The sequence below is a fragment of the Mobula birostris genome, chromosome 1, assembly GCF_030028105.1.
Source record: "Mobula birostris isolate sMobBir1 chromosome 1, sMobBir1.hap1, whole genome shotgun sequence".
Taxonomy (NCBI): domain Eukaryota; kingdom Metazoa; phylum Chordata; class Chondrichthyes; order Myliobatiformes; family Myliobatidae; genus Mobula; species Mobula birostris.
Genome location: NC_092370.1, coordinates 28,282,609 through 28,297,816, shown reverse-complemented (window position 1 = coordinate 28,297,816; position 15,208 = coordinate 28,282,609). Strand labels below are relative to the sequence as shown.

The following is a 15,208-nucleotide window of genomic DNA, read 5'->3' as shown; positions in this document are numbered from 1 at the left end:
CATGTCAGCAGCAACATGTCTTAATAACTACAGACCAGTGGCACTCACTCCCAAGTGGCCAAGTGCTTGGAAAGGTTGGTCATCTCCCACATCAAGGACATAATCCTGGCTACCTTGGACCACCTTCAAGGCAAATAGATTAACTGAAGACAGCATTTCTATGGCCCTTCATACTGTCTTACAACCCTTGGAGCACAAAGACACCTACGTCAGAATGCTTTTTATTGATTACAGATCAGCCTTTAGCATCTTTTACCGAACGAGCCGACTCTCAAGTTCCACTGTCTAGAATTCGGCACATCAACCTGTATCTTGGATCTTGGAGTTTATTTATTGATTAATTGATTGAGATACAGTGCAGAATAGGCCCTTCCGACCCTTTGATCCACCCAGAAATCCCCTGATTTAACCCTAGACTAATCATGGGCCAATTAACAATAACCATTTAACCTACTAACTGGTACATCCTTAGACTGCGGGAGGAAACCGGAGCACCCAGAGGAAACCCACACAGTCACTGTGACTTCCTCACTAATCGTATCCAGACGGTGAAACTAGGCTAGTGTAGATCAGCCCCCCACCAACCCTGAACACCGGTGAACCGAGCCCACTTCTCCATACTCTCTTCACCTGGAGGCCCGAGCTTAGTCAAGATGGTGCTAAACGGCAACTCCTTTGCTTGCATCTTCAGAAACAGCTCTATTTCCATCTTTAATATCTCTATTTTTCCTTTTCAGGGTTCTTTTGAAGACCCTGACCCGGAGTTACACGTTGACTTTGGTTCTTTGCGGGAATGGGACCCGCTCTCAGGGTTTCACGACTGGCCGTCATCCGACATTAGGGCGCAGCTTAAGAGCTCGGCTCACTTTTGGAGCCCTATGATCTCAGGACTCTGGAGACAGGCGGATCGAAGACCGGTGTGTCGAGGGAACCAGAAGATCTTTGGTTGTGTACCCAGAGACCTGAGATCTTTGGGCACAGAGCTCAAAAAAAGCAACGCAATAGACTTTCAACATCATAAACCAGTAAGTTGACTGTTATGTCTCCCCTCTCACTGTGAAAAGGCGACATGTGTTTCTTCCTTATTAGGGAGAGAGAGAGCCTGTGGTATGTCAAACACCAGGTGAACAATGTAGTGTTTGGAGTACTGCAAGTCTGTGTCTTTGTTGTTGCTTTGCTCACGCTTGAGTGCTCGGTGGTGGGTGCTAGTGCTTTTTTTCGCTGGTGGGGTGAGAGGGGATCATTGCTTGTTGCCACTTACATGCAGGAGGGAGGAGAGCTGGGGGGGACTTTGGGGTTCTAACATTTAGCTGTCATTCATTCTTTGGGGCATTCCTCTGTTTTTTGTGGATGTTTGTGAAGAAAAAACATTTCAGGATGTATATTGTATACATTTCTCTGACATTAAAAGTACCTTTAAAACCTATGACTGCACTCTTAATCATCAAATTTGCAGACAACACAACTGTGATTGGCCTAATCACAAACAATAGCAAATTGCATGTAGAGAGGAGATTCTGAAACTGTCTGATTGGTGCAGGAACCACAACCTAGCACTCAAAATCAAGAAGACAAAGGAAATGATAATTGAATTTGGGAAGGCAATGCCCCACTGTGTGGTAGTGGATAGAATCTCATGTTTCAAGTTTTTGAGGATGAACATCACTGAGGAGCTCTCTTAGTCTGTCAACACTACCTCAATAGTAAGGAAAGCACAAGAGTGACTATATCATCTGAGGTGCTGAAGGAGAGCTAACCTGCCCTGAAAATTGCTGGCCAACTTTTATCGATGTGCGATAGATATGGAATGACAGTGTGGTATTCTAGCTACAGCAAGGCAGATCACAAAGCTCTCCAACAGGAGATTAAGATGGCTCAACACTTCACTGGGACTCAGTTACTGGACCTGGAGCCAATCTATAATTCTTGATGTCTATAGTGCGCTCGTAACATCATTAAAGACCCATCCTATTCCAGATAGTATCTGTTCAATCTCCTGCCATTGGTAGGAGATACAGACACGTCTTAGCCAAGACAGTAAGACTGAGAAACAGCTCGTTCTCGAGGGCTGTTGTGCAGCTGAACAGTGTCACACCCCAGCTTGCCAATGACCTTTTGAGTGTTGTGGACTATTAGAATCACTTGTTAAATACAGGATTTTTAATTAAGCTGTACCACATGAATTGTAAGTATCTGTTGTGAACGGACTGGAGTTGTATCACAGTCTTGTCTTGAGCACTGACAATAAAGTTCTATTTTATTCTTTTAATCATGACATCCTTTAAACTTCATTTTCCTGCAATTTCCCTTTTAATAGACCTGTATTTACACCTGTAATTGTAAACATTAACTCAAATTATCTTATGCAAAGAATTGAATTTGTCTTACTGAAGATATTTCGGGTGAGCTAAACTGTTATTAATTAATTTAATATGGATTAACCTGCCGATGAAAATCAATTCCATTGATTCCAGAACTAACTGCAAATAGAATTAATAGTAAAGGAATGTAAAATAGATTTAATCCATCCATTCAAACTAGACAGGTGTTACAGCAGTGGCTAGAGACCACTTTAGTTACAAATCCAGTAAATTTCAGTACAACCTGAAGTTGGTACAAAATGGTCCCAGAACACATTCTACACAATCAGGAAAGTTCACCAACATCTCCACATTCTGAGGAGGCCATGGAGAGCTGGACTATGTACATCTATACTCATGTCATTCTACAGATATGCAGCAGAATGCATGCTAACAAGCTGCATCATATCATGGTATGGAAACTGCACTATGGTATGGAAACTGCATCATGGTATGGAAAAAGCGGACAGGAAGGCTGCACAACAGGTAGTCAAAACTGCCCAATGCATCACCAGCACCAACCACCCGCCATCAAGGACATATATACAAAAAGGTGCTGGAAAAGGAGTAGTAAGATTATGAAGGATCCCATACACCCTTCTCGTGAATTGTTTGTCGAGCTCCCACCAGGGAGGAGGTTACATGCGGAAATGATGTAGAATTGGTGATATGATTCCAAGTCAGAATGGTATGCAGCTTGGAGATGAAGCGGTAGGCGGTAGTACCATGCACTTGATGCCCGTGTGTTTTGGTGAATGTGAAGATCACAAGTTTGTGAGGAGCAACCTGGACTGGTAATGGTAGTGCCTTTTGTAGATGATACTGCAGTTCATTGCGCTTAGTGGTCAAAGTCAAAAACAAAGTACATTTATTATCAAAGTAGGTATGTCATATACATATTTTTCTTAAGGTTGTTATAGCTAGAGAAGGTAGTAGGTATAAGCTCCTAATACCTATAAAATGCTCTTAATGGTGTGCATCTCAAATAGCCTCTGACAACCACGTCCAGCTCCTGGCCTTCACATGTGGCTTAGATACTAAGAACAGTTTTACTGACAGGAGAAGGGGCAAGGCAGGGTGACTGGCACCTTAAAACCAATCGCTTTGGGTAGATGGGATCATCAGCCGTGGCTGGCAGCTTATCGAGCAAAAGAATAACTTTGATCTCAAACCTCCGCTGCCTTGTGGCCATAACACTCATGGGGAATACTTCGGGAGCAAACCGCAAGGAAAAATCCAGAGCTGGAATCCCCAAGGCATTCCTACAACGCTGACTGGCAACTCCTGCGATGCCGCTGGTGCCAGACTATCAGTCTCCATAGCTCCTTTGGGTTCATCAGTTGTGTGGAGAAGGGGAACCAGCTGAAAGGTCAACAGCTTGCTCTCCATATATACTGTCCTGGCTTGCGTATGAGCTTGCTGATCAGATAGACAGCTAGGACATAATACCCACAGTCGACCCCAAGCAATAGAGGGCTTCAGTAAACCATATACAACCTTGAGCTTCATCTTCTTGCAGGCAGCCACAAAACAAAGAAACACAATAGAACCCAGAAAAAAACCATACAACAAAAACCAGCCAATGTGTGAAAAAAGAACAATTTGAGCTAATAATAATAAAAGTGAACAAATTATATACAGAACATAAATTGCACAGTCCTTGAAATGGAGTCGACTGCCACGGAGCCTGTTCAACAATGAGGCAAGTGTCGATGGCTGCAGGCCACACCACAGCTGCTGAGTCAGTTCAGCGCTGAGGCAAGTAAAGCCTCACAGAGTAGTGAGCCGAACACCAGCTTGTCCTTCACCCTCGGCCTCAAAGACATAACTTTTTTAATCCGGCTCAGTGCTTAAAGTGGCTAAACATCAATTCATTTTTCATTCTCGGGCAAGGGCCCTGCCACTTCAATCCTGCGCCAACTTGTCAGTATGACATCTAAAACGTTGACAAACTTCTATAGGTGTGTGGTGGAGAGTATTGGTGAAGTATTTTGACAGGTTGCATCACAGCCTGGTATGGAAATACAAATGCCCTCGAATGAAAAATCCTACAAAAAGTAGTGGATAAGGCCCACTCAATCATGGTAAAGCCCTCCCCATCAATAAGCATATCTCCATGAAACGTTGTTACGGGAAAGCAGCATCCATTTTCAGAGACCCCCACCACCCAGGACGTGCTCTCTTCTCAATGCTACCATCAGGAAACTCAGGACTCAGACCACTACATTCAGGAACAGTTATTACCCCTCAACCATCAGTCTTCTGAACCAGAGGGGATAACTTCACTCGCCCCATCACTGAAACATTCCCACAACCTACTGACTCACTTTCATCTCATGTTCTCAATATTCATTGTTTATTTATTTATTATTTCTTTCTTTTCATACTTGTACACACAGTTTGGTGTTTTCTGCATACTGGTTGAACGGATCGTTGGTTCGGTATTTCATTGATTCGATTATGGATTTATTGAGGATGCCCACAAGAAAATGAACCTCAGGGTTGTATATTGTGATATACAGTGGTGCAGGAAGGTTTGTGAACCCTGCAGAATTTTCCCTATTTTTGCATAAATATGGCTGCAAATGTGATCAGATCTTCACATAAATCCTAGAACCCAGTTAAATAAATAACATAAAAATTATACTTGTTCATTTATTTATTGAGAAAAATGATCCAATATTACATACATTTGTTGGAAAAAAGTATGTGAATCACTGGGGTAATGCCTTCTACAAAAACTATTTGGAGTCAGGTGTTCCAATTAATGAGATGAGATTGGAAGTGCGCGTTGCAGCGTTGCCCTGCCCTATATAAAAAAAACACACACACAAAGTCAATATACTGCCAGAGCCTGCTCTTCTCATGAAAGGTCACCATGCCTTGATCAAAACAACTTTCAGAGGACCTTAGAAGAAGAATTGTAGAGATGCTTGAAGTTGGAAAAGGCTACAAAGCATTTCTAAAGATCTGAATGTACATCAGTCTATAGTAAGAGAAATTGTCTACAAATAGAGCAAACTTATTACTGTTGCTACTCTCCCTATCAGTGGACATCCTGCAAAGATCACACCATGAGCACAATGTGCAATGGTGAAAAAGAACCCAAGGGTAACAGCAAAAGACCTGCAGAAATCTCTAAAATTTGCTAAAATCTCTGTTCATGCATCTGCTATAAGAAAAACACCAAACAAGAATGGTGTTCATGTAAAGACACGACAGAGGAAACCATTGCTTTCCAAAAAACATTAGTGCACATCTAAAGTTTGCAAAAGACCACATGGATGTTCTACAACACTTCTGGGGCTATCCACTCTGTCTATTCCTCTTAATATCTTGTATACCTCTATCATGTCTCCTCTCATCCTCCTTCTCTCCAAAGAGTAAAGCCCAAGCTCCCTTATTCTCTGATTATAATGCATACTCTCTAATCCAGGCAGCATCCTGGTAAATCTCCTCTGTACCCTTTCTAATGCTTCCACATCCTTCCTATAGTGAGGCGACCAGAACTGGACACAATACTCCAAGTGTGGCCTAACCAGAGTTTTACAGAGCTGCATCATTACCTCGCGACTCTTAAACTCTATCTCTCGACTTATGAAAGACAACACCCCATAAGCTTTCTTAACTACCCTATCTACCTGTGAGGCAACATTCAGGGATCTGTGGACATGTATCCCCAGATCCCTCTGCTCCTCCACACTACCAGTTTTGTAAGAAGGAATGGCCTAAAATTCCTCCAAGCCAATGTGCAGGACTGGTCAACAGTTACCAGGAGAGTTTGGTTGAAGTTATTGCTGTACAAAGGGGTCATACCAGTTACTGAAAGCAATGATTCACATACTTTTTCCAACAAATACATGTAATGTTGGACCATTTTTCTCAATAAATAAATGAACAAGTATAATATTTTTTATGTTACTTATTTAATTGGTTTCTCTTTAGTTTTCGGACTTATGTGAAGATCTGATAACATTTTATGTCATTCTTATGCAGAAATGGAGAAAATCCTACAGGGTTCACTAACTTTCTAGAACCACTGTATATGTAATTTGATAATGAATTTACTTTGCAGTCCTCTCCAACAATGCAGCCATACCTGCATTTTCAAAAGTCCAGTTAGCCAAATCCTTTAGGATACTCTAAAAATGGCAGGTCATACTGACGGTTCAAAAACACAACTCCCAAAGTGAAATTACAGGCTGTAGATTGCAGTGATGGTAGTCCAGAAAAAAAATATATTTAGTAGAATAGTTGGTAGTTTTGTTAACTGCCCGCAAAAAGTCATCGTGTCTTGCCAGTGTGATCTTGGGCCATCAATTGAATGAAGTACCAAGCAGTGGTGACGTTCTTGAGGGTTACATAGAAACATAGAAAATAGGTGCAGGAGTAGGCCATTCGGCCCTTTGAGCCTGTACCGCCATTCAGTATGATCATGGCTGATCATCCAACTCAGAACCCTGTACCTGCCTTCTCTCCATACCCCCTGATCCCTTTAGCCACAAGGGCCTTATCTAACTCCCTCTTAAATATAACCAAAGAACTGGCCTCAACTGTTTCCTGTGGCAGAGAATTCCACAGATTCACCACTCTCTGTGTGAAGAAGTTTTTCCTCATCTCGGTCCTAAAAGGCTTCCCCTTTATCCTTAAACTGTGACTCCTCGTTCTGGACTTCCCCAACATCGGGAACAATTTTCCTGCATCTAGCCTGTCTAATCCCTTTAGGATTTTATACGTTTCAATAAGATCCCCCCTCAATCTTCTAAATTTCAATGAGTGTAAGCCTAGTCGATCCAGTCTTTCATCATATGAAAGTCCTGCCATCCCAGGAATCAATCTGGTGACCCTTCTTCAGGTTATTGGAACTGCACTCATCCTGGCAAGTGGGGTTTTAGGAATCAGGTGGATTGGATTTTTTGGGGGGAAGTGGGATATTCCTGGGCAATTTGTCAGGTAAATGTCAGTGTTGTAACTGTAATGGTTTAAATGGGGGTGCAGCTAGTTCTGGAGTGCAGGTTTTCATTACTACAGCTGGATGTTGTCTGGTCACATACCTCTGCTGTATCAAATTTTCTCAACCATGACACACAGTCAAAGGAATTGGCTGGAGACTGGCTTCAGTAAAGGTGTGGTCTCAAGAGAATTTTAACAAGGGGTAATAGCCTTATTGGTATACATTCATTTAGAGAGAACCTAGAGTAAGGCTTATTGAGATTATCCACCAGGTTAATTCAGACCCTCGACAAAGATGCATTGTATCACAGGATAAGATCACTTCAGAGCTCCTCAGAAGTGTTGATACATCTTTGTAACTCTTGGAAAGAAGAAATGATCCTCAGGGAACTCACAAATATCCTAACCCACTCCGAGTCATCGACAAACATCACGCTTGCCCCAAAGATAAACTCGCTGGCAAAATTATCCTAACGCCTGCTTATTTTCCTGTAGCGTAATTATCAAACATCACAGCAACAGGATGAGGGGGAGCATTTTAATTGCCAAACCGGATGTCACCCAGACGCAAACTTAACCCCTCAGTGTATCAGCTCCTCCTTTAATAACATATGACCGGTATCCTCGGCGTTATAATTCGGTGTATTTTCGGTAACACTATCACCCGGGCGAAGATGGCAGAAAGCTTCCTCACCGCGGGTCCCTGCTCACGGTCTCAGCGGGTGGCGGGGCGCAGCAGGTAGAGAAAGACAGGAGGGGGTGGATCAAGGTGGGAAACTAAGTAAGCGGGCGTGAAGAGGGCGTTCAAGAAAAGACCTGAAGAAAACGGTTAGAAAATAAGACGGGAACTGAGTGAGCATACTACCATTCCAAACATAGCAGCTGCCCGGGCGTCTGACGCTATTGTCCTGTTCTCTATCTCGGGCATTTAAACAGACACAAAAGGACGTCGAAGCGGTGACATCTGCAGAGGACGGGACGCTATATTTGATATCGCTGGCTGACCGAATCTGCCAAATCAATTGGTGCATTAACTTCAGTAGGTCATGAAAGTACAGATGGGTAGCCGTATTTAAATATCGTAAATCTGATCATTAAAAAAAAATCTTGACATTGAAAACGGATCTGTTCAATGCTTTCGGTAAAATCAGCGCTCACCGGGCAGCTGTCGGCTAGAAACAACTGATTTAAGGTTTCGAGGAAGGTAGAGATATTTAAATAGACATTACTGACCAGAGAATAAATATAATAAAGAATCCAACTCTACCAACAAAAAACAATTTATTTATGATCATTATCTACCGACGTAAGTTCGATTTTGAAATTTTGGCTATCACTATCTCCCCCACCCTTATTTCCCAAATTTGTTTCACGAGAGGCAGGTGACTTCAAAACGCACCTCCTCACACTATCCTACCGAGCGTGGTCACCGTAATCTCCAAAACACACACTTCAATACCCCATGCTCGCCTACACCAAACTTCACAGTAATACAGACACCATACTCACATACACACACCCCCCCCACCACCACCCACATCCACACAGTGAGACACACACGTCCACTCTCCTCCTCACACAACTCCTCCGCCCACAGCGAAAATACACCCCATAGTCACAGAGATACGCACGTCCACGTTTCACACTCACATTTACACACCGTACAAACACGTCTGCACACTACTACATCGTATAACCATACACACACAAAATGACCAAAACACATACAAACACCCAGCCACAACAGGCATGCACGTACATACACAATAAAGTATCAGGAAATAAATGGGACACCGCGGCACATGGAGATCCGTCCTTTTCACTGCCTGAGCCAGGGTGGCCGCGCTAAGCCCCGTGTACTCACCCAGCTGCTGATGGTGGAGACCAGACGCCAGCCCATGTTTGTTGCAGTCTGGCAGCGTCTGGACGAGCGTGCGAGCCGGCGCTTCCTGACGTCAGCCAGGTGTGAGCCCCCTCCCCTCCCCTCCCCTCCCCTCCCCTCCCCTCCCCTTCCCCTCCCCTCCCCTCCCCTCCCTCCGCTCCCCTCTCTCCCCCTCCCCTCTCTCCCCTCTCTCCCCCTCCCCTCCCCTCCCCTCTCTCCCCCTCCCCTCTCTCCCCCTCCCCTCTCTCCCCCTCCCCTCTCTCCCCCCTCCCCTCTCTCCCCCCTCCCCTCTCTCCCCCCTCCCCTCCCCTCCCCTCTCTCCCCCCTCCCCTCCCCTCCTCTCCCCCTCCCCTCCCCTCCTCTCCCCCTCCTCTCTCCCCTCCTCTCCCCCTCCCCCTCCCCTCCCCCTCCCCTCCCCCTCCCCTCCCCTCCCCTCCCCTCCCCTCTCTCCCCCTCCCCTCTCTCCCCCTCCCCTCCCCTCCCCTCTCTCCCCCTCCCCTCTCTCCCCCTCCCCTCTCTCCCCCTCCCCTCTCTCCCCCCTCCCCTCTCTCCCCCCTCCCCTCTCTCCCCCCTCCCCTCCCCTCCCCTCTCTCCCCCCTCCCCTCCCCTCCTCTCCCCCTCCCCTCCCCTCCTCTCCCCCTCCTCTCTCCCCTCCTCTCCCCCTCCCCCTCCCCTCCCCCTCCCCTCCCCCTCCCCTCCCCTCCCCTCCCCTCCCCTCCCCTCCCCTCTCTCCCCCTCCCCTCTCTCCCCCTCCCCTCCCCTCCCCTCTCTCCCCCTCCCCTCTCTCCCCCTCCCCTCTCTCCCCCCTCCCCTCTCTCCCCCCTCCCCTCTCTCCCCCCTCCCCTCCCCTCCCCTCTCTCCCCCCTCCCCTCCCCTCCCCTCCCCTCCCCTCCCCTCCCCTCCCCTCCCCTCCCCTCTCCCTCTCCCCCTCCCCCTCCCCCTCCCCTCTCCTCTCCCCCCTCTCCTCTCCCCCCTCTCCTCTCCCCTCTCTCCCCACCCCTCTCTCCCCACCCCTCAGCACTGGTAAACCTTCCCTGATCACACAAATAAGTCTTCCATTCTTCCCAAATCCCCCCACTTCTCGGAAATAAATCTTCCACCACCCTCCACCCCACCACTTAATAGTCACTGCAGAGGAGTAACTGGAATGATTTTTTTTCTATGGGTGTGAGTTAATATGTGTGGAAATCAAAACCAGACGCCTAAGAATATTTTGCTTACAACTTCTCAATTGATTGTGGGTTTCTTTAAAATATTCCCACTCCCTCCTCTCCCCAGTTTGAAAATGACTCGCCTGCTTTTCTTTTACAATATCATTAAAAGGTCAACAATGCAACTCAAATATGCCGCAAAATTCCTTACAATTGTTTATTTGCTGGGAAGTTTTTTTTGTAATTCATACTTGGCATCTGGATTTGCTGACAAAATTAATATTTATTCCCGTCCCTCATTTTAATCAATGTATTATGAAGAACTAAAAGCCCAACTACCCTGACATTCCCAATGTTAAGATTCACCCCCTTACCACCTTGTATGGCTCACTATCAAATTTTTGTCTGATAACTTTCCTGGGAACTGTCATAGGATTCTCAATATGTTAAGAATGTTGTGTAAATGCCATTTGTTACTGTTTAGTCATAATATTCATTTTGTATTTATTCATTCACAGATTGTAGGCATTGCTACAGAGCCAGGATTTCCCTTGAGAAGGTGACAACAAGCTACCTTCTTGAACCATTACACTCCACATGATAAAGTTTTATTTTCACAATGCTTTTGGGTGCAGAGTTCCAGAATAAGTTCTGACCCTGTCGCACTGAAGAATACATTTCCAACCATGATGGAATGGAAGTTGCTGTGAAAAATGTCCTTTACTGTCCTTGCCCTTCCTCATGACAGAAATCATGCATCTGGGAGGTCCGGTTGAAGACATCTTTTTGAATGTCTGCTGTGCATCTTGCAGGCAGTACAAACTGCAAAGGCAATGCGCAGTGGAGGAACTAAATTGGTTTCTTAAAGCAAATAGAGAATATTCCATCACCAGGTTCAGGAGCAGTTATTACCCTTCAACCATCAGGCTCCTGAACCAGTGTGGATAATTTCACTCACCTCAACACTGAGCTGATTCCACAACCTATGGAATCACTTTCAAGGATTCTACAACTCAGGTACTCAGTATTATTTATTGCTTATTTATTACTTTTATTTTTTATCAACTGAAGCTGGAAAAACCTAAGGTTTAAACACAGTCAAGCGCACTCATTTCTCAATTGCTAGGAACTTTCGGACTATTCTAGTGGTATTTAGTATTGTGGCTTTCTGGAGATTTACCTAGATATTGCTGTGTAGCACTAATAGTTTAATGCTATTGTGTGGTATGTTTGGTATGATATCAACTGTAGATATTACTATTGGGATAATATATACCCTGTTCATGTTCCATAATCTTCCAATTGCCTCTTATAATTCGGCATCTTTCTGGTGTTTTACTTATTGATTTCTGTACGTTATGTGTGTTTGGAATGGCCGTATCTATTAAGTAAGTTGTTCTTACTTGTTTATCGTTTACTATGTCCAGATATTTATGTCCTAAGTGTAATAACAGATCGGTCATAATATAATGTGTAAGACACAGACTCTTAAAACTAGATCAGGTTTTAATTTCTAGTAAGGTATTGTTTCTTTTATGAGCTTGTATAAAAGCAAGATTTTGGTGAATGATGTTTGCCACTTAACTGCACTTGTGTAAGAAATCAGATTGAGATAAGCTGCTGCAGGAACCTGTAACCTGTTGGATTGTTTCTAGTTTCTCTTGGCATTTTCTGCATTTATTGTCTTGAATTTGTTGGGTTTTATTATGGATTTTTTATAATATTTTTGTATTCACCACTGGTTCTGTATTGCAACAAGAAACCCTTGTGTTTCAGGTCACCAACTCTGAGCCAAGTATTCAATGCTTCCTTGTCAACATCTAGTCTGCTCAGATCGTGGGGATGTCTCCCATGGTGGTTCATACTCTTCTACTGGTTAACTTTTCTTCTATTGTAATAATTTCTTCATTTTTCTGGGCTGTGCTTTCATTTAAGTTTAGTGGTGTGCACTTCTTATCAGAGTTGCATATGCTCGCGTGGAGTGCTGAATCCTGTTTTTGTTGATTAAACTGTATCCTTAGCAGTTTTATCTGACTGTTATGTAAATGTTTTTATGTATCTTATTCCTCTTCCTCCTTCTGTCATGGTCATGTTGTTCAAAGCACATTCAAGTGTGCGTGTGTTTTCTAAAATCTGTCATTTCAGTTCTTATTTTCCTTTGTAAATTTTCCAGATTTGTTTTGGACCAAGATATTATGACAAAATACGTTAATTATGGTTATAGCGAAAGTGTTTATAGCCTTTGTTATATTTTTACTGTTGAGCTCCGTTTGGCAGATTTTCTTAAGCCTTGTAGTAAATTCAGGTAAAAGTTTTCCCTTTATCACATTATGACCTATTTTCTTTGCTTGTTGATATCCCAGATACTTGTGTGTTTCACATTCATCCATTGGTTGTATTGTATCCTGCTGTTCTGTTTTGTATTCTATTAGCGCCATTGCACCTTCACATTTATATCTTTAGAAAGTAATTGTACTATCTGAATTAATTGTTTTAGCTTTACTGATGGAGTATTTACTTTCAAATCATCCCTATTATTATTATTATTATTATTAGTGCTATATTTGCACAGTTTTATCTTCTTTTGCACATTGGTTATCTGTCCATGTTTGTTTTTGTGTGTTGTACTTTTGTACTCTTGTACTTTTCAATGTACTTTTCTCCATTGTACTTTTTTGTATCTACAGTGACTGCCTGCAAGAAAATAAATCTCCGAGTAGTATATGATGACATATACATATTTTGATAATAAATTTACAATTGAACTTTTTTGAACTAATAATAAAATTCATAACCAACATATGCCATATGGTTAGAGAGATGTTGTGCAGTCAGTTGCTGCAGGCCACCCAGTCCTCTACCTGCTCTTGGAACGACTGCAGAACTTATGTTACAGACCAGTTAAATTTTTATCCGTGATCCTTCTGGAAGTTAATGAGGAAAGGGCTTTGACAATATCAATGTTGTGAATGGGTGGGACATTAGATTCTTCTTATTTGGTACTGATTATTGTCTGGCACTGAAGCAAACTGTCCTTGTCAATCATCCTGGTCGGTTGTCCAGGTCTTTCTGCACCAAATCGGGAACTGATTAGTGAGATTCACTTCAGCAAAGTTTTCTAAATTAAGAAACAAGAGAAATCTTGAAGAAAAGATACATAGAGTGAAGCACAACAAGCATTGAAAAATAATTTATTATAATTTCTCTGTAACAATCTTTTCCTTTCTGGAATTTAAGTGTTGAAACATAATAATATATAGATCACACATTATAGACTAGCAAGACTAAAAGAATGGACCATATCACACCAGACTTCACCTAATGCATACACTTGAACAGTATATCAGTTTTGGAAACTTGATCTGATGGAGGAGGTTTAAAAAGCAGCATAGTTGCCTTCAACCTTTAATTCCAAAGAGAGTCACAAGGCAGATTTCAGAAGTTTTTCCTTTCAGACAGTAGGGGAGATAAAACAGAATCTGGTTCAATTATACAATGTAGCACTGATTATATTATACATGTCTATTTTCTTTATTGATGTTCAAATTCCAAAGCATTACTTTTTTCTCAAAAAGGCAAATTACATTTCAAATTGTATTTTTTTCCAAATAGAAGCAGGAAATTTAATATAAGACTGTAAGATATAGAAGCAGAATTAGACTATTTGGCCCATGGAAATTGCTCCACCATTTCATCATGGGCGGTTTAATTTCGCTCTCAGCCTTCTCCCTGTATCGCTTCATGCCCTGACTAATCAAGAATCTTTCAACCTCTGCCTTAAATATACCTGCACAGCAGCCTGTGGTAGCAAATTCCAGAGATTCACCATTCTCTGGCTAAAGAAATTCCTCCTCATCTCCATTCTAAAAGAACACCCCTCAATTCTGAGGCTGTGTCCTCTGGTCTTATATTGTACCACTGTAGGTAATATCCTCCCCATGTCCACTCTATCGAGGCCTTTCAGCATTCAATAGTTTTCAATTAGGTCATCCTTCTTTCACCTGAATTCCAGTGAGTACAGGAACAGAGCCATGAACCTTTCATATGATGAACCTTTCAATCCCAGAATCATTTTGGTGAACCTCCTAGGAACCCTGTCCAAAGTCAGCATATCCTTTCTTTGATAAGGGGCCAAACAATACCCACAAATGAGGCTACACCAGTGCTTTATAAAGCCTCAACATTACTCCCTCACTTTGATATTCTACTCCTCTTGAAATGAATGCTCACATCACATTTGCCTTTCTCAACACCGACTCAACTTGAAAATTAACCCTTAGGGAATATTGCACGAGGACTCTCAAGTCTCTCTGCACCTCAGATTTTTGAATTTTCTCTAGACTTATAAAATAGTTTACCCTTTTATTTCTTCCACTAAAGTGCATGATCACATACTTCCTGACACTATATTCTTTCTGGCACTTCATTACCCATTCTCCTAAACCGTCTAAGTCCTTCTGTACACTCCCTATTTCCTCAAAGCTAACTGCCTCTCCTCAGCCACTGCTTTGCCTATGCCAGTGTCTTTCCTATAATGCCACGGGCTCTTATCTTGTTAAGCAGCCTTATAGAACATAGAGTAGTACAGCACAGTACAGGCCCTTCAGCCCACAATGTTGTGCCAGCCCTCAAACACTGCCTCCTATATAACCCCCCACCTTAAATTCCTCCATATACCTGTCTAGTAGTCTCTTAAACTTCACGAGTGTATCTTCCTCTACCACTAACTCAGGTAGTGCATTCCACGCACCAACCACTCTCTGAGCAAAAAACCTTCCTCTAATATCCCCCTTGAACTTTCCACCCCTTACCTTAAAGCCATGTCCTCTTGTATTGAGCAGTGGTGCCCTGGGGAAGAGGCG

The 15,208-nt window shown here is 43.2% G+C and overlaps 1 protein-coding gene across 1 annotated transcript in view; it reads right to left on the bottom strand.

Annotated features, from left to right (window-relative positions):
- The window catches only part of LOC140195227 (serine incorporator 1-like), a 93,016-nt gene extending 83,756 nt beyond the window's left edge, over nucleotides 1–9,260 (bottom strand). The window contains exon 1 of the mRNA XM_072253233.1: nucleotides 9,178–9,260. Coding sequence (XP_072109334.1) covers nucleotides 9,178–9,213 — 36 coding nt within the window. The 5' untranslated portion in view covers nucleotides 9,214–9,260. The remainder of the gene's footprint in view (nucleotides 1–9,177) is intronic.
- Between the last annotated feature and the right edge of the window lie 5,948 nt (nucleotides 9,261–15,208).